The sequence below is a fragment of the Taurulus bubalis genome, assembly GCF_910589615.1.
Source record: "Taurulus bubalis genome assembly, chromosome: 3".
NCBI classification, from domain to species: domain Eukaryota; kingdom Metazoa; phylum Chordata; class Actinopteri; order Perciformes; family Cottidae; genus Taurulus; species Taurulus bubalis.
The window spans coordinates 29011867-29037677 of record NC_136591.1 but is presented as its reverse complement, the minus strand read 5'-3'; the positions used below and the strand labels follow the sequence as shown (position 1 = coordinate 29037677).

The 25811-nt window shown below is 41.3% G+C and overlaps 3 protein-coding genes across 3 annotated transcripts in view; all 3 read left to right on the top strand.

The window, feature by feature from the left end:
- lpgat1 (lysophosphatidylglycerol acyltransferase 1) overlaps window positions 1-5967 on the top strand; it is a gene marked incomplete at both ends in the record, with an annotated part of 36559 nt that extends 30592 nt beyond the window's left edge. The window contains 2 exons of the mRNA XM_079216352.1: window positions 4811-4917; window positions 5816-5967. Coding sequence (XP_079072478.1) covers window positions 4811-4917; window positions 5816-5967 — 259 coding nt within the window. The remainder of the gene's footprint in view (window positions 1-4810; window positions 4918-5815) is intronic.
- Window positions 5968-14101: 8134 nt separating this feature from the next.
- On the top strand, window positions 14102-17476 carry nek2 (NIMA-related kinase 2; the record flags this gene model as incomplete). Its single annotated transcript, XM_079214850.1, has 9 exons — window positions 14102-14197; window positions 15011-15228; window positions 15385-15625; window positions 15743-15825; window positions 15933-16059; window positions 16161-16395; window positions 16773-16827; window positions 16943-17019; window positions 17271-17476. 9 exons carry the CDS (start codon window positions 14102-14104, stop codon window positions 17474-17476), a joined length of 1338 nt encoding a protein of 445 aa, XP_079070976.1.
- A 1838-nt stretch (window positions 17477-19314) lies between these two features.
- On the top strand, window positions 19315-22306 carry slc30a1a (solute carrier family 30 member 1a; the record flags this gene model as incomplete). The annotated part of the gene is made up of 2 exons (XM_079215372.1): window positions 19315-19888; window positions 21411-22306. 2 exons carry the CDS (start codon window positions 19315-19317, stop codon window positions 22304-22306), a joined length of 1470 nt encoding a protein of 489 aa, XP_079071498.1.
- Window positions 22307-25811: the final 3505 nt, after the last annotated feature.

The window sequence follows — 25811 nt, the reverse complement described above, 5'->3', positions numbered from 1 at the left end:
TTTACAGAAGCTAAATGGTTCAAATAAGGCAGCAAGTGTGGAGGATCAGAAGCGTCTGATTTGCACTCTTCATAACCTGAATTTATATTTATCAACACAGAATTTAGTTTCAGAAATAACCCCGGTGTTATCACTTGTCCATGGAACTATATCTAATAATGTTCACATATCCAGCAAACTCTATACATCTTCCATAAAACGCAGTGCAGGTACTGGATGGTAGAGCGACTTATAGACGGCATATTGATATATTTTCAAACGAGATATTGCATGACGTGACTGGACAGCAGCACAACAGGGGGTCCAGAAGTATGTCACCGACTGACTGAGTGATAAAGATGCTGAGTGATGAACTTAGATCGGTGGTTGAAGTGAGTGATAACATTACAACATCAACCGTTGCTCGTTCAAATGAAAAGGTGGACTTGCCTCTGTGATCAATCGGCTGATGCACTTCTTCAATACATGCACGGATGATTCAAACTTGGTGGAGTTGTAGGGTGGTGACACAGTTGGATGCATATGTTGTAATTAGAGTAGCGTATGGGCTTAGCTGTGTGGTCAAGACTCTGAGAGAGAGGTGGTTGGAGCAAAGGGGAGATATTGTAATGTTCAGTTGTGGTCGTAAATGTACAGTTTAGGTTTCAGTTTGTATAAGAAGGAAACACTGATTTACCGCAAGACCATTATTTTAGCCTGTGAGCATGTTCATAATTGTCATGGGATGAAAACAAGGTCATAACTTTAATTACGGAATGATATCCCTTTTTAAATGAGTAATCCAGGACAATAACTAATATATTGTTGAATTTATTGAACTAAAGCAGTCCTCAATTAGTTGTCTCAAAAGTAGCTTAACTTTGTCACGTGATATGATTTGTATTTTCAATAAAAGTGCCTCTGACATCTCACATGTGACTTTGACTTAGAACTAAACGTTTAGCCAATTTCGTAGGAAATACCGAAATATCATGTTGTATTGACATTCATATTGTCAATACACACACACACACACACACGCTAAAAATCAGATTAATGGTTATTTACAGAAGAAACTGCAGCTCTCTCGCAGCTGTCTGTGAGTCCGCCAGGGTGTCCGGTTAACAAGCCGGCCGCTGCCAAGTGGGTTAGGGTGAAAATGAGAGTGCTGCCATGGCCTCACGCCAACACGCTGCCACCAGATCCCACCACCACCACTACTACTGCCTAACTGTTGCTCATTCCAGCTTCTCAAATGTGAGGATTTGACTACGGTTACTTGTCGCCCTAGTCTGAAATAACTCGTATGACTGGAGCGAGACGGCGCTGTTTGTATCCGCCTGAATGTAAGGAGACAGGAAGATTCAGAGCAGCGAAGAGAGTTCTGAACTTCAACATGCGGTTTGATTTTGGCCGTGCGGGGCGACAGACATTTGTCCTTCAAACAAACCTGCTTCATAAGCCAATGAGCATAAGCACGTTTATTTGCTCTGGAACTGAATCAGCAGCACCTCCGTTGACCTCAACTCCACGCCAAAAGATTCTGATTTCTGCATAACTATTTCAGCTGCAGGAAAGCTCTGTGGCCACCACCTACTACCCAAGTCCCTAATTGCTCAAACCTCCCGATAATTGGCCCAAGCCAGCTTCTATTTTCCTCTGACGGGATTACGGCGCTATCTGTTTACATTTAAGAGTAGAAAGACTTTGGCAGGCAGCCTCTGCTGGAGCTAGTGTGAAACGCTCTGCAGGCTCCCATGTGTTATAAGTAGAGATGGGTATCGTTTTTTTTTCTTCCGATACCGGTGCTAAAACGATACTTTTAAAACGATACCGGTGCCTGAACCGATACTTTTTTATTGCCAAGGCAATTTTCTTTCTTCAAATTCAACAATATATTAACTGTTTAAAGTATACTATAAATATAAATATATACATACAAAACACTTAACTTTAAACTACAGCTTCAAACCTTTTAACTTCAAACCATAAACAATATTTTTTTTTTTAAAAAGAACAGACATAAGCATCAGGTGGCCTGATGGGACCGTGTGCAACAGAACTCAGAAACTGTTGGATTCTACAAACTGCTGCTTCACTGGACTACACGTCGTCATTAATATCAACTGAGAGAGATTTGTGTCTCCAGCGATCTGTGTGCGTGTCGTGTGTGAGCGCTGGAAGTCCCGCCCCCTTGAGCCCCGCTCTGCATGCAGGCGGACGACAGAGAGCGGAGCAGCGAGTGCGCTCTGATCCGGGCTATTTTAATAAAGTAACGATACATCAAAATCGTATCACTTTTAACGTACGGGTACCGCGCTACCCTTTTAGTATCTATATACCGTGCAACATTACAGAGTATTGTAACAAAAAAGTATTTAAATCGGCTCAGGCACCGAAATCTGCGTTGCTTTTCGATCCGGTAGGTACCGGTTCTCAGGGCCCAACCCTAGTTATAAGTAAATGACTTATTAAATGTATTTAATGACGACGACAACAACACCTTCACCAATCCCTGCTGTGAAAAAAATCTATTCTTAATGGGAACGACGTGTGAAGCCCCAAACAACAAACTTAGGTTTCTCCCACCGACTTAGTGGGAGAAACCTTGTGGACCGTCTTGCTTTATACTGTGTTCAGCTTATCAGACAGCCACAGCCACTAAGCTCCAGTTTTGGGAAGCCAGATCCACTCAGAGGGTGTGGTTGTTGTTGGTCAAAAGCTGTTTTATCTTCAAACGATCAGCTTTACTAGAACTTAAAATAGATGAAAGTGGTGGATGTTAAGTCAGTTTTATCTCTGTTTAACTAGAGTCCCAGGCCTCTGGGGACCTACAAGTTGCTCTACTCAAAGAGGATCTTGTTCAGACTTGCACACCATGAACTGACGGATAATAAGTAGAAGGGTCTGTAGATATACACTTAAAATACTCTAACTTAGCGCAAGTCTGTGCTGAATTGTCAGCCTGCCCGTCTGATCTGTGGAAGGACACCAAGTCTTTTCCTGGTTTGGTGGTACAGGCTGCTTCAGTACAAAGACCCTGTTTTTACTGCACTGACGTCCTCGGCTTTTTACACCATAATATGAGTATGGGCTCAGTGAGAAAAAGAAAACTTTATGGAAACCTTTTAATCAGACTTGCTCGTGTCCAGGAAAAAATGCTATCAAGGGTTTTTACAAAATCCGATTAACTTGTCATGTCGTTACGTTTGTCATGTGGACAGCCCTTTGTATTTTCATTACGTTTATCATTTTATTTAGGAGATCATGTGAATACTTTGAGGAAATTAGGGCTGCATCGAAGAAGAGTTTTATTATCAACTGACCTGCTAATTATGTTCTCGCTTAACGTGATGATCGGTTAATCATTCATAAAATGAGTTGCCGATTTAATTTTCTGCCTCAATCAGTCCTCTCCGCTCAATTATCAGAAGAAAGGCTCATTCTGAGCAAAAATGCCTAATTTATGATTCTTTCAAAACACTATGGTGGCTCATGTATTGATATGTTCATATCTGCAGTGGGGAAACGTGTGTGTTGTTAAACTGGATTTAAACCACCAGACCTCATCCTGACAGCTGCTGTTACAGTTTGCTTAGATTGCTTTTTAAATATATGTATTCAACACTCCAGTAATCAATACTGTAACACATATTACAACCCTCTTACAGAAGCTCTCCTCATAGGCACAGACGTACTTTTATGGTTGATATTATTACCCAAATGTTGAGTGCAGAGGAAAGCTGGTCTGAGGGAGGAGACTGTAACCTCTATTTGAAGGTGACCAGCAGCTGCTCGGCCTACTAGGGACCCCTTCTGGCTGCAGACGAGACTTCATCAGCACTCTGGTCGTGGCTCATAAAAGGGACCCTTCATTAGTTTCACAATGTCAACCAGTGCATCATTATGTTGTTGTTTTTTAAGTGTTTTATCTGCTGGAGATGTTTATTTTGATAAATAAATGCAGGGTTCTTGCGGTCATGGAAAACCTGGAAAAGTCATGGAATTTAAAAATGGAAAATTGTTGTATTCATCTGTTTATGATGTTCATTTACGCTGAGTTTGAAATAATTAATATGCTAATATAATAAACATTCCTCCAGTGCACCGTGCTTTATTCAGAGTGGTTTTGGTTATCTTGTCTTTGTCTGTATTGGTCACTCCAGTAACCAATACTGTGACACGTATTACAACACTCTTACAGAAGCTCTCCTCATAGGCACAGATGCACTTTTCATGGTTGTTATTATTATTACCCAAATGTACAGCGCATGTCACTGTTTAATCACCATGGATAAACAAAACCGTATCATCCCACTTTCATATTATTTTTTCATGTTTACGAAATATAATTGTTAGTGGATACAAACAATTTATTAAGTAAATATAAATGGACACAAAATGTAATATCCTCCGAATATTTTTGAGAAAATTACATCTTTAAACTAAACCAATTTAATTAATTGGTAAAAATATTGAATATCAATTTTTAAATTCCAGACATATTCTGTATTCTTAATGCATCATTTTTAAACACACATTTTTCTTTTTGTGTTGCTTTTTCTTCCCACGCACAAAAGCATGTTGTGAAGCTTCTTCCTGTCAGGATCTCCGCAGCACTTCTGTCTCTCTGACGAGCCGACCAGCTCATGAAGACACAAAGCGTGCTGGACCTTCAGTAAACACACAGACTGCTGCAATAGACTCCAGTCTGAAACCGACACCCTGAGTTTGGACGGCAGCATCCACGACGGATCGATGCAGACCGTTTGTGCTGTATGAGACTTCAGTCATTCCTCTTTGTGTTTCATCGCTCTCTCTTTACCTTCAGGATGTACCCAATAAAAGAGGTTCCCATGGAGGCGGAGGCCCTGACTGACTGGCTGTATCAGAGGTTTGTGGAGAAAGAAGAGATGCTGACCCACTTCTACGCCACAGGTCTGTCTCACCATGTCAGTTTGTTTAAGTTGAACTGAAACTTTGACTGAAAGTTGACTGTTTCCTCAATTTGATGAAAAGACATATAAACTAGAATGAAACCGCAGCTATGGTGCATATCTTTTTTTCTATTTTTACCAAAATTCAGTATTGTATAAAATCGTCCTCTGAGCTTCAATCCTTTTGAAAGGGACTCCCCTTGCCAACAGTTGACTGACCTCTGAGGGCCACTATTTCTCAGAGACGCAATGACTATGTTAACATGCACAAAATCTTTATTCATCCATTACAATAACTAGTATCGTGTGCAGAGCAACGTTTTGGTGAGCAGGCATATGGAAAATGGATCAAAGCCAATTAAAGATGTGATTCCCAGCCTGCATGACCAAGAAATTGTGTTTCTCCAGGAAACCCGATTATGGAAAGCAGGTTTCTTGACACATGATCTTTAAAATTTCTGCTTTAAAGAGAAAGCAGTCTAACTTTGTCTTTTATGACGGGCATCTCCTGCAAGCGAGGGCAAAGAGAGGTTCTACTGAAGCTTGCATTGGCCGTCTCTCATTGGTCCAGATGTTGTGGCTGGAAATGACGAGACTGTCGCACTCACAGCAACAGTAGTCCTGTCAGCTCGGTACTCCATGCGTTACTCTGTGGCTCAATCTCAACATGGAGTAATGCCACGTTCACATCGTATCGACACGAGCTGAAATGCATAAAGCTTTTCCACTCTTACAATAAGTACACAAGTTGAAACAAACGCCAAGGACAACAATGCTCATTTTTAGGGGGAAAAAATAAACTTAAATTTCAGTTTGACTTTATATCGCAACATCTTGGTTCAACTAATTTTAAGAAATATGCATCAGAGCAAAATTCTGACTTCTCCCTTCCTCATCAGGATCATTCCCCTCTCAAGATGGACAGAAGGAGGCGGTCTCCCGGCAGATGACCCTGGACCCCATGTGGCTGTGCTTTATCCAATTGGTTTCGTTCGCCTCCGGCTACGTTTGGTACAGCGTCGTCCAGTACCTCTACTGCTGTTTATTTTGAGTGCGCTGATGAGGCAAGAGTCTTTATTGGACCACTGGAAAAGCCTCAGGATCAGTTGGTGTGTGGCCCAGCGTCATACCTGCCCCATACGATGGATGATTGTACATTTACAACCGTGGAGAGACTTAACAGAAATCAAAAAAAACATATGAAGAACACAAACACACAGAATGCAAATACAATAGGAAACTGGTTACAGGCATCGCTAACTTGCACACAGCCCTAACACCACACACCCACTCCAACGGCCGAGCAGAATAATCTCTCGCACTCGTCACGACACACATTTCGATGTTTACACGTCCTCATACACGTAGACGCTCACAGGTACATAACTTTTTATTCGAAGTGAACGACATGAGGCTCAGGACTCCTCCAGAGGACACTTTGGACCGGACTCTCTCTGTTCCCCTCCTAGGCTTTAGCCGTAGTAGTTTTACAGAGTATAAAGGTGTGTATGGACGCGCGTGTGTGTGAGTGAATATATATATATGTGACTAGAAGCATAACGTCTGCCCTTATTCTTCTTCCTGGCGAGAGTTGTTGAAGCCCACTGGACCTCTTTCAGCTGCCGACTAGCCGGCTGGCCACACCTTCCAGAGCGAGCGGCTGTATGAACGATGAGGCCGCGCAGCCCGCTGCTCCTCTGGCCTTCATTGCACTAAGGATCCATACTGCCCTAACTGCTCCTGTCCCAGGAAATATTCCTGTGTGGTAGCTGTCAAATGTTTTAATTTCTTTCCCTTAACCTGCATATCTCCACAACAACGGCCATTGTATTTGTTGTTGACGTCTTTTTCTTTTGTTGAATTTATTTCCCCCTGTCGAGCCAGTATTCTGAGCTCACTGAAAAAGGAGGATCATGTTTACACTGGCAGCCATGCTGAAAGCCTAAAGGGATGGTGGCTATGATGCGGCTCTTGATTTAAGGATTTTTTTGAAGGCGTTGAAGGGAGGAAGAGGAGACTGTGCCGAAGTGCTTATTTTTAAAAAAAGGAAGGAAAAAAAAAAATGGCGACACATATAGCAAGAAATGCAGTCTGATCTAACGCCATCGTTGTGGATTCCCCCTTTTCATGCTCTGCTCTCCAACATTCACACACACACACACTTACACAAACATGTGCGCACACAGCCACGTGCAGCTACACACAGCAGAGCAGACATCTGTCGCTAAGGATCATCTCAGCAAGCCAGACTGAGAAGGCAGAGACTCTAATTCCCCCATTGGACTACATAGTTTTACAAATATTTAAGCCATATGCTTATTGTCGTCGGGTGGGGAAAAATAGATGGAAAAATATGATTTTTATAGAAAGCTACCCTAATGTTCAGCATTCTAAAATAGAGATTTTGGCTTACAGAACTATAGGTGTCATTACTGTAAATTTACAGCATAACCTGCCTAAGTGAGTGTGTGTGTGGTTGTCCTATTCCCCTTTTTGATATTTATGATTCATGTCGTGTTGCTCTGTGACATCAGAGTGTGGCGGCAATTTCACCATGAGTGGTCATATTTGATTTCATTTTAAATTACATGAAACTGTCGTCCTCATGTCATGGTATGTTTAAATCTTGTACATAACAAAGCTGAGGAAGAGTTTTCATTGTTGGAAATGAGGGCAGCGTTCTCTCTTTTGTTCTGTGTTAACTTCTGAGAATTTTAGTTAAAAAAAAAAAAAAATCAATGTTTTAAAAAAGAAAGCAAGGATTTCCCCTTCATTTCTCAGTGTTGACCTTGTTCTTTTCTTCTTTTATTTGTTGAGTTCCTGACCAGGAAGTTGTTGTGTGCTTCAAGACATTAGAGCTACTGTACGCCCGTGTGTTGGCTGACGCAACGTTTGCACAGCGACACATAGGCCCAGTTTCAAACTTGTACCATTGTACATTTTTAACTCATCAGGATTTAGTGGAACACCTTGAGTATCAAGCCTTACCTGATGTCCTGGTGGACCACAATCCCAAATAATGCTGTTTCTTCACACTCTCTTGGCAAACGTTTGTTTAAAAGATAGTTTCCTGGTGTCGAGCTAAAACTGGGCCAGTGAGGAAGAGACCGCTCTTCACTTAACGAGGGAAACTCTGGCAGGGCCCTGCAATGACGCAGCTGGTCTCTCTCAAATACACTTGTATAGTGGTTTTGAGGTCCATTATATGTAATTTGCTTAGCCTGCTTAAATTAGGAAAATTATAGCGGAGCAGCAATTATTGTCATAAAAAAAAAATGCATAAAATGTGCATTTTAGTAGTTTACTGCCCTCCCCGTGTGCCACTGTTGGTAGAAACTATGTGAAATGGAAAAAGGGGCTACCTGACTGGGTAGTAAATGACTTCTTAAAGCAGGCTGTACATGTGATGCGTCCAGCGGCCCTTCAGAGTCCCCTCCACCGTGAGAGTGACTTGAAATAAAGCTTCATTTTTCTTTTTCTTCACCTTTTCACTTCTTTTTTGAAAATGTATTTTCTGACCATGTTTCCAAAGAAGGCAGGGAAGTTATGTTTTCCTAGATGTGGTTTTAGGAAATAAACACAATAGGGATTTAAACAAATTATACTAGAGCTGTCTGTAATTTTCCATTTTGTACTTCTCCTTTAATTCCTAGCTACACAGCCATTTTACAACACAAAAGACTTGTGCTGGAATAAAACATCATAAAGAAGCCGAACAGTGTTATGCTTTTCTTTTAACAAGTTTTAGACACATTTTAAATAGTGTATTCCTTTTGATTTTCAGTTCCTCTGTAGTCAAAGGTTTTCGGTATGAATGCATTGGACATTTGAAGGGAAGCTTAAAGGATTCTTTTTTTTTATTGGCATTATGCATCTTGCTGAGAATTAGATGAGAAAATTTATAAAAGTGCCACACCTGTCTGTTAAATATGTAGCTGCAGCCAGCTAGCTGAGCTTGGCATAAAGACTGCAAGCAGTGGGGTGAGGTAAGCTTAATAATCTTTAAGAATTATATAAATGTGATCAGGAAAAGTAAATATGGATTGATGGAAAAATAAGGAGAAAGAGAAAGAAAAACATATTTGCTTTATTTAACTGATTGGAGGTTGAAGGGAAAGGTATAAACCTTTTTATATATTTTTTTCATTTCATTTTGATTATCTAATATTTCTTGGTTTATTCTGTTGAAAAAGTCCAAAACATAATCTCTCGAAAAATCACAACTTGTAGCTTTAATACATTTTGTATGTATCATGTTAATTGACCTTGGAGGTATTTGTAACGTAACGCTCATTTAATCAAGTTGGCTTCGTATTTAACATGCAGGAAGTCGTATCAATTATCTCATCTCAAGTGAACGCTGCAAAAAACAATAAGCATGTTTTCCATGTCAAACTATTTAATTATTCTTTAACAGTATGTAGGAATCCTGAGGGTCTTAAAAAAATGTAACTGATTTTAAATCACACTTTTGTTCTAGACGTTCTCTTCTGTCTGCAACTGTAAATGTCAACTTTCCCATTGTCTCTTCACTCAGTTACTGGCTGAGAATGGTCTCCAGTGTGTGCTCAGTCCTGTGCTGTTGTTTAAATGATATCAGTCACCAGCTATTGAAAGTCACTGGTTTGTTACAGAGTTCTGATTTCAGCTGCGACGCCCAGTGGTGGACTCGTGTCGGTGTGAACTCTGACCCTGGCAGACGGTTGACTGCTGCATCAACCACAAAGGGATTGTTAGTGTTTCCTGTCTGGAACAACCCTATTGTACATTTGTGTAGTACTGTATGGAGAAAAGATATCCATTGAGGTGGAGTTGGACTGAGGGAAGCACTCTCAGGAGGCCCAGTCAGAGAAATAAAGAGGTATTTAGTAAAGGGTAGTAATACCTCAATGTAAAGGAACTCAGGCCTGCATTCAAAATCATACAGTATTTTTAGCAAAATAAAGTTCATGTAACAAAAGTGAAAGTACTTGCTAGTACTGTTATATACAGTATATTACAGAATGTATTATCACCTGTGCATTAATATGTGGGCAGCGTTTTTGTAAAGCTTTTTTTTTTGTGCCACAATATCGAACAATTTCTTTACAGTACTTGAGTAAATGTATTTATTTGCAATTCACGGCTGACATGAGTTTCCATCAGCACCAACAGTTTGAGATATGTGGAGGCTCTCACGGAAAGCCACACGCTTCAAGCAACCAATGGCAATTGAGGTTGAAAACAGCAGGATGTGAGCTGGAAAATGGGATTAAATATGCACAAAGGTTCAACAACCAAAGGGCTAACAGTCAGGAGCCGTGGTCCCATTGGGACTCCTGCTCCTCAGTACGGCTCCTCCGAAGGTCACCCACATTACAGACTCATTACATTGTCTCCAGAGGAACTTTTGTGTCCTCTGCAGAAGAGGTGTTCCTCTTCGGACGACTGCAATGAACTATTTCACGGGTACTGCTCCCCCAGGTCTTTTAATGTCACACTTTGATGCCTGCTCCCTCGTGAATGCTGCGGTGGTGGCCGTGTCCCTTGAGTCAGCAAGCATTAAAACATCCAGCTGTGAAGAGGAGGTCACAGGAGAGCATGATGGTGGCTGGTCGGACCCTCGGTGCCGTTAGGATCACAAAATTACAAGAAATATATTGTCTCCTTTGCTCCTATCTCAGTATTCAGTTTTCTGTCTCCAGCCCAATACAAGGGAGGTGAAACATCTCACCAGAGACGTCATCTCTCAGTATAAACCTCTGCACATAAAAAGGAAATTCTTTTTATTGTTATAATTGTTGTTGTAATCACACTGTCTTTTGCACAAATGAAACAACCATTTATATGTATTGTGGGAGCTTTAGAGGTGCAGGCAGGTGATTGTTGTGTTCAAAGCCAGGCTCGCCGTTTCCACCCGTTTGTCTTTATGCTATGCTAAGCTAAGCTAAACGGCTACTGGCTATAACCTCCATTAACCAGACAGGGGCGGTATCAATCTTCTTAATCTAACTCGCCGATAAAGCAAATGAAAGTATTTCCCTAAATGCCAAACTATTCCTTTAATATTACTGTTATTAGCCTAATTATCAGCATATTCTGGAGTCTGAACGTCCAAAGAAAAGAAAGCACCCAGTGGAAACCCCCAGTTATCTGGTCTTGAGAAGGCTCTTTGAGGGAAACTGTACCCAAAAAGAAAGTAAAAGAGAAACCTTCACAACAGCAGCACGGTGACCCCGGCAAAGGTGAGGAGGTCATCCTGTGATGTAGCTGTCTGTCACTCTTTCTCAACTCTTGGCCTTTAACAGGGTCAGCTGACTCTGAGCGGCCTCGGGCACCTGACTGTCTGTTGTTTTTAGCCGTCAGTTCTCCACTCTACCTCCTCCCTCCACTGTTCCTGGCTGATGTCCAAACTCCTCCAGCTCTTTGTAGGAGTAACCTTTGCAGAGGCAGACTGACAGACCGGCTCTGGCGCTCACTCTCTCGTGGTGTGAGTTTTGTCAGTGTGTGGTACAGGCAGCAGAGAGCAGAAAGAGGATCATTTGAACACAACTGTTACTGAGGCTTCCCCACTGAGAAAGGCGTTACCGATAGAAGACTCAAGCAGGGATATCAAAATGAACTTGTAATGAGAAAATAATCCTGTATCTGTCACATGGAGGAAATCTGAAATGCAATTTTAAAAAATCATGATATTACTGCAGCCAATAACCAGATCCAACCAGTTTGTTCTCAGAATGTTTCAACAAGAGGATATTTATGTAAATGAAACTTAGACATAACACCAGTATATAATATATTACCAACATCAGCGAGATAAACTCAGTGTAGAGTAGACGGAAGTTGTTCCTTGTAAAACTGTAAATTGATATCTGGGCGTTCATTTACCTTACATTTTAGGGGAAACAACATATTTGAATATCTAAAAAAGGGCTGTTTGACTATAATAACGTAAAGATATAAGTAATAAATCCGTCAGTAACTTTTACAATCAAGCTTGGTTAGTAAAATGTCATTTTTGTGAAAATTGCCCCTCTCTCAAGGTAACGTCTCAAAATAGCTTATTTTCTCCGATTAACAGTCCAAAACCCAAAGATGATACATTTACAGAAACATATGAGAGAGAAGCAGAACATCCTGCCATGTGAAAAGCTGAAACCAACATATCTTTGGAATTCTTGCTTTATTTATGGCTCAAGCAATGAATCGATTATAAAAACTTTGGGGATTAATTGTCTGTCAATAGCAGGCATAAAACTGCTCTGACGGCAGCCTGCAACCTTTTCCTGTAATCAGGAATATCGATGGATTACACAGTGAGGAGAACAAAACCCTGAAGATCAGCCACTAGACTTTTTAATACAAAATAGTATTTACTCCTGCTATTTACAAACATATTCATCACGGAAGGACAGTTAGCCTGTTCATTTCAATTGAGAAGATAAAAGAGTGTTGAAATGTTATTTGGTCTTTGGATATTTTTAGTGAGCTATTCTTACCTTTGCTTAATTTTCTAGACAGCTACTTTTACTCTGCCTTGAGAAAAACTGAAGTCCCAGGGCTTCAGCTGGAAGAAAACGTTCCCAACGTGATCAAATTGTGATCACTGTTCAAAACATGTAGGCATATATCTTTAAAAAATGAAATGATTAGTCATGCAGTTTATATTGTTTATTATCACCATTAGTTTTTACTTTTTCAACAACTACTACTCTTGTGGTCTATAGTAAGATATGCAGTGTTATCATCAAAGAAAAAACATTTAATATTGTAAACACACCTTGAACCAAACCAAACATGGATTTGCAGACATTGAGTAGAACGATTAACAGTAAACCTAAATAAATAGGCTACATTTCTATATCCATACTCTATATCTATATCCATACTGCAACGGAAGTAAACTTATACATCTAAGTGTATTTACACTTATTTATTTTGTCTATCTTGAAAAATAACCTCTTTAATGTTTTTGGATGCTTTTTAAAAATTAAATAAGAGGTTCAGGCAGATTATTCATTGAGCTCAGGCTCTGTACATAACGTGCATCTTTTTTTAACCGTTGATAAAACAATGTATTTCATTTTGCATTACACCGCTCTACTCTACTTAGCATTTGTTAAGGTGCTGGAAGCATCCGTGAGTCCAAACAGATAGAAGAGATGTTCACACACATTTATGCAATGTTTCACTTTGCGCTTTCGGTCTAACAAGCCTTCATCGGAGCATACACGTTTCAATCATGGGCCGGCAGGTAACCATTCCCACTATCAAGGGCAGTATGTAGCACACCTGTGCACATGGGGGATGATGCTCCACATCTTTAATTGAATTGTGTTAAGTACTGAATGTAGAACTGTCAGGCGCAGGCTAATACTAGAAGCGTTGTTATAAAATACAAAAGAGGAACAGTTAATGAATCAATCAGAATCTCTTTAGCATGCCTACCATACAATTGCATCACACAGTATGTGACTATGCAATCCTGTAATTTCCCCACTGCGGGACTAGTAAAGGATTATCTTATTTTATCTCATCTTATCAAAAGGTGCATTTAGAGTCGGCTGCTGACATTGTCCTATAGACAAGGCATTCATATATGGTGCAGTGGTCAAACAGGAATTAACCTCATTGGTCTAATCAACATCAACAAGTTTTCCAAATACTACCAGCTGCAGCATTCAAGTGAGACCTTGAGAAATCTATTGAACATTAATGAACAAAAATGTCCCATCATCCATCTTATTTTTTTTTATCAAACTATCTACCATTTCCAGGAAACATGGCTATGACTTGTGTTTCTAGCGCCATCCCGTGGCGAAGTGAGCGCGCGCCATCTACCCGCTCTACTCTCGCGGGTTTCAGACGCTTAGCAACCTCCGAACTGTATCATCGCATTATCCAATCAGGAGTCCCCATGAGGAGACAGCTGACCAATCACGATTGAGGATTTGGGCACCAATTTAAACGGAGAGCAAACGCTTCCTGTTTTGGTTAGCGTCTCTTCAGTACACACGAGTGAACAACCAAAGAAACCAAAAGCCAAACATTTGGTCTATTTCAGCCTCTTCACCGGCAACAAAAGCATCCCCAGCAGAAACGTAAAGTTAGAGGCGAATGCGGAAGTCGCTGATTCAACTGCAACCCAGTCAAACTTAACGTTCGCTTAAGTCCGGTAACTTTCAACGTTAGATTCGGGTTTAAAGATGCCCTCCCGTGTCGAGGACTACGAGGTGGTGTTCACTATAGGCTCAGGCTCCTATGGAAAGTGCCAGAAAATAAGACGGAAACATGATGGCAAAGTGAGTAACGTTCACTCGTTTTGTCTGCACTTAACCACTGCCCACCTGTACATCAGGTGTACCTGCCTGCCGTCTGTTATCGGTGCTCGATTGAACTTTAACGTGTAACCTCCTAGATAACGTTAGTTGAGTTAAAAGCTGACCTGCCGGCTGTGATACTAGTGATGGTGTGCTATGTTTAATATAACGTATATGTAACCTGTGTTTCCTCCGTCCAGGAACTGGAAGATGAATGAAAATGGTGTTTAGACGTATTTTTGGCACTCAAAGTCAGTATTTTGGGGGTAATTGGTGCTGAAACGACATTATAAATGGATGACGGGTAATGTTACGTTGTACTTGCCAAAGCCAAGAAATATCCGAATAAACGTTAAAACCTAGGAAAAAAGGTCAGTCCTGTTGGTCGGCAGATGAACCCCAGGTGTGCATAGTTAAGTCAATTCATTAACATGTCATGGCGGCTTCTTTCCATTCAAGTTTTGAAGTAATTGCCGACACCTTGATCTACTGCCTAAAGCTGAACAGATTAGTCTAGTGGGCTGTGGGGGGTTAAAGGTACTTCTGTATCTGACAAGTAAAAATGTATAGCTGCTGAAAGGCAGCCTTGGTATATACAACTATGTAGCTTTTGAAACAAGAATAAACACAAACCCTTAATTGTAACAGTGGCAACTGTTGGGGAAATCATGATGGACTCAACGTCAGTTACTTAAGCTTGTCTGTTAGTTGATCTTTGACTCTGCTTGCTTGACGCTACATTTTTATCATAAATGTTAAGTTCTCTTTTAATAATTCAACTTCTTTTGTCCCTAGATCCTAGTGTGGAAGGAGCTGGACTATGGTACCATGGCGGAGAGTGAAAAGCAGATGCTGGTGTCGGAGGTGAACCTCCTGAGGGAGCTCAAGCACCCAAACATAGTGAGGTACTACGACCGCATCATAGACCGGCCTAACGCAAAGCTATACATTGTTATGGAGCACTGTGAAGGTGGGGACCTGTCCAGTCTCATCACCCGGTGCATCAAAGAAAGGTGACTATGATTCTTTGTCTTGAATTGCACCAAGTACTGCAAGTTATGTGTTTTTATGTGCATTATAAAGGGTATCGGTTATGTTTCCTTTCTTTCTACATCTGTGCTTCCTGAAAATACTTGCAGAATTAAGAGTGTGTGTTCTTACCATGGCAGGCGTTATTTGGAAGAGCCCTTTGTTCTGCGTGTCACGGCACAGCTCATGTTGGCCCTGAAGGAGTGCCACAGACGCAGTGATGGCAGGGCAACGGTTCTTCATCGAGACCTGAAACCAGCCAACATCTTCCTCGACATTAAACAGAATGTGAAGCTCGGAGACTTTGGCCTTGCAAGGATCCTGAACCATGACACCAGTTTTGCGAAGACATTTGTTGGGACACCTTACTACATGTCTCCAGTGAGTTTAATCCTGCTTTTTTTCTTTCTTTTTTTTTTAAATATTTGGAAAATTTGACCTGATCCCTTGGCCTTCCTGATATTAGTCTAATTAGCCACATTTGCCACTATCTTTCAGGAACAAGTAGACCGGATGTCATACAACGAGAAATCTGATATTTGGTCACTGGGATGTTTGCTGTATGAACTGTGTGCATTATCGTAAGTTTAAAATAAATGAATAAATAATGTAATTTCCTCGACTGGATTTTCTCACTTTGTGGTTTGTTCACTGAATCTGACATGTTCTCTGAATTCCTTCTGTTTAGCCCTCCGTTTACTGCTCGCAACCAAAAAGAACTGGCAGAGAGGATCAGAGAGGGCAAGTTCAGAAGAATCCCATACCGGTACTCTGAGGAACTGAACACCTTACTCTGCAAAATGCTCAACCTGAAGGTTAGAAATTAATTATTTTGTCAGAAACTTTACTTGTGCTACCAGCTAAACAGATTGGGTTGTCATGTAAGTAGGGCTCAGGTCTGTTACTTTGTTGACAGGACTATCTGAGGCCCTCTGTAGAGTCTATTCTGCAGAGCCGTCTGTTGGCTGATGCGGTTGCTGAGGAGCAGAGGGTCGCACAAGTGCGACTCCGAAGGAAGTCGGCAGACTCCGACTGTCCCCATAACAGGCCGGCTGAACCGATGCCCGCCTCTGCTGCAGAGCTCAAACTCAGGGAACAGGCACTGCGAGACCGAGAAAAGGCACTGAAGGAACGTGAGGAGAGGCTGGAGAGTAAGACTTTCTTTATTTCTACTCCCCTCTGTCCCACGCTGGCCCTCAGCTGTGTGACATTATGGCTCCTGCTCACCTGTAGCTGAGAGTCACGTTGAAAAACATTCTTTTGTGAAAAGTATTTTTTATACCATTATTCTGGCGTAACATTTTATTTAAATGTTATATATATGTGACTTAGTCGTTTTAATGTTAAATACACATTGAGGCCTAAAAGTGAAATTAGTAAGTAAACTTGTAACTGGAACAGGTGTTTGTGTTGCTTGTGACAAGCAGCCGAATGTTATAAAATGTGTGCAAATGAAGAAAGGTTACTGTCACATGGCAAGTGCTACAAATTTGAAAAATAAAGGCTTCTATTTTGTCAATCGCCACAGAACGAGAGCAGGAGCTTTGTGCACGTGAGCGACTGTCAGATGAGAGGCTTTCCAGGTAAAAAATAAAACTATCAATACTTTTGTAATTTATGCTATTTTGATCATTCGAAAATATCAATCTTAATGCCAACTAATTGGTGTAAACTCTTTATCCCAATATACTGTTACAGAGCCGAGACCTTGCTAAGGAATTACAACGGTCTACAGCAGCAGAGGGGTCTGGCACCGCTCTATGGCAAAGACACAGGTATGGGAATTAGACGAAGACCTCTGGACTTACTCAACCAAAACAAGAACTGAGCAATTTGTATGGGTTCATGCTACCGTTTTGAATGTGGATGATTTAAATTATGTTAATGTATTACTTTTAAAATCATGTAAATTGTGTTTTTGTACATCAATAAAGAATTATTACACACCTAGCTGTCATGTTGTATTGTTATACCTGATGTAAAGTTGATCCTTATTAATCGGTGTCTCCTTACTGTTTGGTCCTAGATGTGGAGAACCTCTCCCCTGGCAAGAAGAAGGTCCACTTTGCCGGTGAGAGTAAAGAGAACCAGAGGCCTGACGGCCGTCAGAGTGTAACATCCCAGGAGCTGATTTTCAAGAGGCTGCAGGCGGCTAAGCTACGTGCTCAAACACTGAATGAAGTGGAGAAGACCTGCCAGTTCAAGAGCAGGCAGATTCTCGGCATCCGCTGATCATACATCTGCCACTGTCTGACTTGTGACTGATATGTGGAAGCGAATAGTCATAATAACTGGATCTAATTAAAGTGGTATTTATAATAATCCATTAGTTGTGATAGTAGTGAAGCCAAAAAATGCAGTCATGTGTATGATATTGCAAGCTTTGTAGTGTCAGATTTGTATTTAGTTGGACAGATTGATGTGCAGCTGTGTTCCTTTTATAGATGGTTATTGATTGTGAATGTTCCTGTGTATATTCTTGCTAAATTTGTATAGTTGCTCATAATCTGAGAAAAAAGGACTGATCGATTTGGACTTAAATCTAAAAGGAAATATTACAACTATTGTGGTTTTGACAAGAGTGCTAACATAAAAACTACTGCTAAACCTGTAGCAATGAACTCTGCTGAGAGAATGATTGTGAAAATTTGGCTCTTGCATACCTTGATTTCAGCTACTTATTGTAGATATAAGAACATTGTCAATCCTGAATGACATGTTCTGCCGAAGATGCTCAGTATGCATATTAATATGTATATTATATGTACATAGTCAAATGAAATATATGAATGTACTTTATAAAAGTTTGCCAAAACAATTACTCTAAACTAAATCATTTTCAATTTCCATTACACTTTACTACAAATACACACGTTTTATAAAGACTACTCCCACAAGGGGTCATCAGTTAACCATGACAAGTCGGCCACTCAATTGAGTTTTTGCCAATGATTATAGGCAACACAGCAATACGCCTTCACTCCTGAACATTGTTTGGGCTTGATTAATAGCAGATTAAAGGATATCATTATATTATGCTTTTGTTCAATAACAGGCCTCCAAGTTATAGTTGATTGAATAATCAACAGTTTCGATATGTTTTGAAAGATAGGTCTAATTATTTTCAAATATTTAGTTTTGACAAAAGATATAAGTAACCACGTATGATTTAACACCATAGCAAACGAGTGAATATATTTCTGTATTAAAACTAGTACAGTAAGGGAACACAACTATCACATTATCACCAGTAAAATATCATATTATCAACAATAAAACAATACTAAGGGTGTATTTAATGACAACAAAACTAAATTAAACCTTTGAGAAACCAATATTTAACAGACAGATACTGTCTTTTGATTGCCTCATGTTTAGTGATGATAAACACTCTAAAGTAATCACTTTAAATGGTGAATACGGCAAAGGTCAAGCGCTTTCACCCTTTTAAACACATGAATATTGAATGTAATCACGTTTTTTAAACGAAGTGCCGATAGTTAGATTTACATACATTAGTCATCGCGAGATTACAGGCGCAGTTAGCGTGCTTAGCAACCGCTGTTTACTCCGCCTACCTAGGAGAGTTGCACAATCTGACCAATCATAGTCAATCATGGATCCTCTCCACCAATAGGAACCGTCCGGGGCGTGGCATCATGGTGCCGTGTTCCGTGTGGAAAGTTTACCGGCTCGGGTGCAAAGTTTCAGCCGTCTGCAAACCGGAGCTCGTCGGCAAACGTATCTGGAATATGCTGGTGTCGGACCACGGTATATGTATACAGGAACTCGAATAATTTGCCGGATTAATTTACCTTTGCTTGTCTTCAGTTTAGCCGAGTGATGCTGCCGTCGCTGGGAAACAGCAGTGTATAGAGACGCTGTTAGCATCGACCGTATTGTCTCAGCTAGCTTAACGCCAGTCGTTAGCTCGGAGCGGTGTTCAAACGGAGAGCTAGCGTTAGCTAACATTAGCCGATGTCCCAGTGAGCTCGTTACAAGACAAAGTAAAACGTTATTGAACGTTAACTCGAAACTTGACTCGACAAAGGACTGAGAAGAAATAGAAAATGGCTTGCGAGCCTAATCGCGTGCGGCTGCTATGCATGCTCTCATTGACTTTTGGTTTTTTTATCGTGGAGGTGGTGGTCAGTCGGATCACTTCATCCCTGTCGATGCTGTCGGACTCTTTTCATATGTTGTCGGACGTTATTGCCCTGGTCGTGGCTCTGGTCGCGGTGCGATTCGCCGAGAAAACCCACGCGACCAACAAAAACACCTTCGGTTGGATCCGGGCGGAGGTGATGGGGGCGCTCGTCAACGCCGTCTTCCTCACGGCGCTGTGCTTCACCATCGTCCTGGAGGCAGTGGAGCGCTTCACCGAGCCCCAGGAGATCGATAGCCCGTTGGTGGTCGCCGGAGTCGGTGCCGCGGGGCTCCTAATCAACCTGCTCGGACTCTGCTTGTTCCGCGGCCACGCCGGCGGAGGCCACGGGCACTCCCACGGAGGTCACTCTCACGGGAGTAAAAACAAGAGGGGCAAAAACGGCAAGTCGCTGAAGGCTGGCAACGGATCTTCAGGAGAGGAGACCAACAACTTGGTGGCTAATCACAACAGCCCGGGAGATGCGAGACCGAGACATGGTATGTACCTGTGTAGCCATTGTGTGTAAAGAGGGTCTTATTTCTCTTCCCGATGTAGAATAATGTAATTTAATGTTAAAGTGTACTGTGCATGTCAGTATATAGTGCCCCGACCCTGTGACTCCAGCATCATTGTGTCCTACATCGAAACTGACAGCATTGTGCCAAACTTTGTCTCCATTGTTAGCAGTCCTGGTTGCATAACAGTACATGTATTCAATGTCCCAGGAGGACACACTGTCTCAATGACTAATCCTTATTATGTCTGCGGTGGTAGTGGCATTTAGACAAATGCGTCTGTTATCAGATATTTATCTGAGTGGGTTATTCTATCCTTGGAAACGTGGCCACCTTAAGTGGCGGCCTCGGCTTTCAGGCTTTGAAACAATGACCACTATCAGATGGCTTGTAATTACAGATATGTGGACGCTGAGTAACGTCCTCTTTTTCACAAGTTAAAACTTGCAAGTTAAGCGTCTCGTCGATCAAAATTGCTTAAGCTCTCGTGCATGATTCTTAATGCTCACAATTTCTGAGAAAAGGTACTCTTGGATTCATACACTAGTCATCAACTGAACCAACAAGCACCCGACCAACCCCCAATAGTTCGTCCTTGTCCACGGAAGGGTTAAACCCATGCAGAAAACCTTTTCTCCCCCACACTGTTAGGCCCTGCCGGTTTCAATAAGTGGAGGCTATAACCCCCCCTTCCCTGCCCTCACCTAGCACTGATGGCTGTTACTGGGTCATACATCAGTGTAACAGTGGACTCGACAGCCCCAGCCACATCATTAGCCGCTGATGAATGACCCAGTGGTGTCCTGGGATTGGAAGAGAGCAGCCATTGCTCAGGTGCTATTCCCTCAGAGCTGTGTACTCTACCACACTGCCTGCAATTACTAATGGAATTTGTTGATGTGAATAACTGCAGTGTTTCTTAGCGTCTTTGAGTATCTAGAAAAGCGCTATATAAATTGAAATTATTTATTATTATTAGCAGATAGGATCCCAAATGCTGGGAGTTTCCTTTCATATAATCCAGCATGGTCGTTGTAGCCCTGACCGGTTATAGTACTGACTCAGTCACTCATTGTCTACCAAGGTCAAAGCTAGAGCGTTGTTGGCAAGACAAAACAAATCACCACTATGTCAACTCATGTGTCTTAGTAAATTGCACTTAGTCATCATCCTCTTGACATTCTGATGGAATGTCAACACGTTTCACCTGATAACGTCGGAGGCTGAGTTTGGGCTTTTTTGTTTCAAGTTTCAAACGGGCTTGGGCTTTGACCTCAAATGATCATCTCATGTCTTGCTGGTTAATTTGTTTTAAATCTGCAGTGACGTTGTTTTATTTTTGACTGAAATTTCTCAAAGAAATATTTCTATTTTTGATGGTTTCAGTTTTGTCTATAATATATCTATTTTGAATGCTGTAGTAGTTTATCAGTGTTGAAGTCCAGTTGATTATTAAAAGTTCACTTCAAGTTCTGGTAAACTAAACCTTTGTTTTTATCTTCAGAAATCAGCTCTAAAGACAACACAGAGGTGCAGATGAATGGCAACCCCCACTATGAGGATATGGACCATGACCCTGCGGGGCAGCTCAACATGCGTGGCGTTTTCCTCCATGTGTTGGGTGACGCCCTCGGCTCTGTCATTGTGGTGGTCAATTCTTTAATATTTACCTTTGTGTGGCAGCCCTGCATAGAAGGTGAGACATGTGTGAACCCGTGTATCAACAGCCACTCCACGGACCACCAGCATGTTAATCACACGCTGGTGGACCTGCTGGATGGTCCCACTATGTCGGCCATGAAGTTTGCCGGCCCTTGCTGGGTTCTCTACCTGGATCCCACACTCTGCATCATCATGGTGTGCATCCTGCTGTATACTACCTACCCGCTGCTCAAAGAGTCCGCCCTCATCCTGCTCCAGACCGTGCCTAAGCAGATCAACATGCACCGACTCAACGAGCGCCTGCTCGGTCTGGAAGGCGTCCTTGCTATCCACGAGCTGCACATCTGGCAGCTGGCCGGCAGTCGCATCATCGCAACAGCACATATCAAGTGCCACGACCCCACATCTTACATGGAGGTGGCAAAGCGCATCAAGGACTTCTTTCACGACGAGGGCATCCATGCCACCACCATCCAGCCCGAGTTTGTCACGTTCAACTCAGAGTCTCGAGACTCCCTCTGTGAGCTCTCCTGTCGGACTCAGTGTGCTCCCAAGCTGTGCTGCGGCTCTGCAGACAAACAGAACACTGATAAGAAGGCCAGCGGTGACGGCAAGACTGCTGCCGCTTCAGCCCTGGAGGTGATCCATGAGACCCCGGAGCAAGCTGCAGCGGTTGAGGTGCTCCCTCGGTCAGAGACCGAGATCACTATCACTAGAGAGGTGGAGTCGTCTCTGTGAGATGGAGGGGGTGGAGAGAAACGGAGGAAAAGCTGGAAAACCACCACACTGGACTGAAATCATTGTCATGGGCGCTGTTCTCTTTTTGACCTGTGGCTCGAACAAGAAATCCTTTTCCATAGCTTTTGTTCTCTGTCATTACCCCCCCCCCCTGTTATAACTGACCCTGAACCCATCTGTGTTCTTGTATTTGAGTCATTCTTTTTATTTTTCCTCTGTGTACCTTTTTTCATTCCCTCTCTCCCAGACTCTCTTGTCACTTGGCCCCTCTCTTGTTGCCCTAGCAGTATGGCCGCAATGCATGTTGGGGTTCACGTACCTTATTTCCTCCAGGACTGGAGCGAGGCCTGCATGAGTGTTCCTCATTAGCACCGTGTTGTGATGCGTCATCTCGTCCAATGGTGTTTATGTGCCAAAGCTTCTCACTGTAAGACTGAAAGGATCTGAGAGACCTGCTCTCCTCTACAAGGACACGCAACACATGCAAGTCGGAGCACACGTCACTAGGTTATGTTGCTTAGCATTTGGGCCAGTTGGCACCTTGTTTTTTGCGCAGGCTTTGAGCAGATCTATTTTCTTACCCTTTGGCGTATTGTTTAATAATTTAAGTATTTTAAGTTATTAGAAAGGATATATTTCTCTCTGTAAATGCTGTTTGTAATATTTAGTTTGGATGATAGCAAAACCTTTGCAATTTTTCTGTCTCAAATTCTTGGACGGACCATCTATGCTGTAGGCAGTTTTTCAAATGTGACATTTTATAATGATTTTGTTTCTCAAGACTCTTCTCTGGCCTTGACTCAGTTTTACTTGCAGTCATTAGTTGGATCCAGAAGCCGTATCAACATCGCTCTCACCTTGCCTTTTTAAATACAAAAGACCTGCGGCCGCTATATACTCAGTAGGTGACATCGTGTAACTGAACGTCTTGTATTGGCCCAGTCACCAGCCTGAAGGTTGGGTGTGTTGTGAGAAAATGAGCACTGTATGCTATTAATGAAACACTATTATCTGTATGAATCTGAACTGGAAAGCTTTCTGGTGATAGCTGTTGGTTTTCATTTAAAATCCTCATGAATGTGTTCGGCACCATGTTGCATCCGTGCTGAGGGAGTTTTTGATATTTCTAGAACGTTCTTCTACGTTTGCATGACCAAACTGAGACCTGGTGTTCGACTTTCAGGAGCGCTACTTAGAGCTCCAGTTGCTGCTTACCAGTACCTGCTGGTATCCTCCAACATTACTCATAACTGTAGGGAATGACTCGTCTTATAGCTTTTCTGTCTTCTGCTTTGGGCAGCTGAGCAGGCTGTTTTTGCTGAATTGAAGTCCATACGGTGGCCTTTGCAATTGGTGAATTTTCCCTCATCACCACAGATATCATTTAATGGTGGTCTACTGATGTGGTTCAGATTTCCACTCCTGAGTAAATGTGTATGCAATATAGAAATGTATTATGACCCATTCTTTCATGTTTGGTCACTTTTATTCTGTTGTTTTTAAGACTTGAGCTCGATGTGCAAATTGAAAACAAATGTTTTTTTAATTTTAGATATGAGATGTCAACTGATGTGTTTTTGATATACTATATATCTACAGTACCTGTCCAATGTGTCATTGTGAAATAAAACAAAAAAAATGGCTGTTTGGTACAGTTGATAAACCCAAGTTTGTCCTTTGCCTTATTTTTACTTTCTCGAACCCTTTCAGTAAATAAACAATGCAGTGTTATTTTTTTTTTTAATTTCATTTAATAAAGAGCAAATGACCACGAAGACACCCAACGACCACAAAGAGATGCAAAATATCGTGACCGCTGTCGTGAATGTTTTTAGTCTCTTCCAGTTGGAGTGGTTGGGTTTTTTACCCGTCTGTAACTTCTGTTTATGGTCTGTATCCGGGGGCCTGTTGTCTCTTAATCTGCATGGCTGAAGGCTAGTTGGTGTAGTTTCATGTTATGATACTTTGTTTATTTAACGTTCATTTATTACATTGAATAAATACTGTAGCTATTAATACTGTGCAGTTCTTTGTCAAGAAGCAGGTCTTTCAATTAAAGTCTTAACAATCAAATCAATCGCTAAACCTGAAACTGGTGTAACTTCTTTTTGTTTCAAAGTCTTGAATTATTTTTTTGATCCAAACTTTGCTCTGTAGTTAATTTTTGCAGAGTTAATCCACTTTAGCCAAAGAAAGGAGATTAAAGAGGAGATTTAGGTTGAAAGGAGCAGGGGTTGTGCACAGGCCGGTATTTAATACACTCACATAGCCTACATTCCAGTTTCTTGTAAAAGTCCAATGGGAATTATTATGCATGTTTTACTTTGCTTTGTAAAGCACATCTTGTGAGCACACAACTATGATAATTCACAAACAGGAATAATCCTAAACATACTGTAAAGGTAGAAGTTATTCAGAGCCTTTATTTCAGTAAAAGTTATTCAAAGTGAAAATGAACCATTACATGTAAAAGTCCTGCATTAGAAACCTCACTTAAGTTAAAGAACAGAAGTATTGTTGGCAAAGTACTTGTTACGCCAAATGGTTTAAAAATTAAAGATTATTATCACTGATGCATTAATGTGTGAGCAGTATTTGTGTTGCAGTTGTGTACTAATCTAAGTGTTGCACTGTTTAATCTACAAAAACAACAACTATTGATCTTTAAAAATAAATGTATTCCAATAAATTTGTTCTAAAAAAATAATTTTGCAGTTTAGTAACATTATTGCAACCTGTTATATCTTCAAACTAACTAGTTTTTCAAACTTTCAAAGAACAACTGCCTGTGTCTGAAAACAAGAATTAAGCAGAAGTTCACTACAATGTGATTGGCATTGAAACAGGTTGAAATATTTCCTAACTACAATGCCCAATTTCCCCCCAATGTTTTCCTTTTTACTTCTCTAACCTTACTTTTTTCTCTGAACAATGCAGCGTAGTTTAGAAGCACAATATTCACCTAAATATAACAATAACTACTGCTAAATGTACGGTACAATATTCCCACCTGAAATGCGGTGGTGTCTAGGTTTAGTACCTCAAAACTATACTTACAGTGGACTACATGAGTAAATATTATGTTTTTACTTTCGGGTAAGTATGTTAATACAACACATTAATTCAGGTAAACAATATAATGACAATAAGAGAACATAGAACCAATAACTGTTTTAAGACTGATGTATTAATAACTGATATCATCAACAGAGCCAGAGTTTAAATCTAACTGTCACGTACAACTACATGAACAAACACATGTTGATCTACAACAGGAAGTGTGTGGCTCATGGTTTCTGTCTACTGAACCTCAGACTATCTAAACAGTAATAATGGTCACAAGTAAGCCTGAAGAGTGAGTTGTGAAGTGTCACGCTGCAATTACATTTAGGCCATAATTGCAGCGTCCCACAACTCCCTTCTGCGGTGTAAAGAAGCGGATGCTGGGTTAAATGTCTGCGGAGCTTCAGTGGCTGCTGAATGTGAATGTGTGGCTGACGGAGCA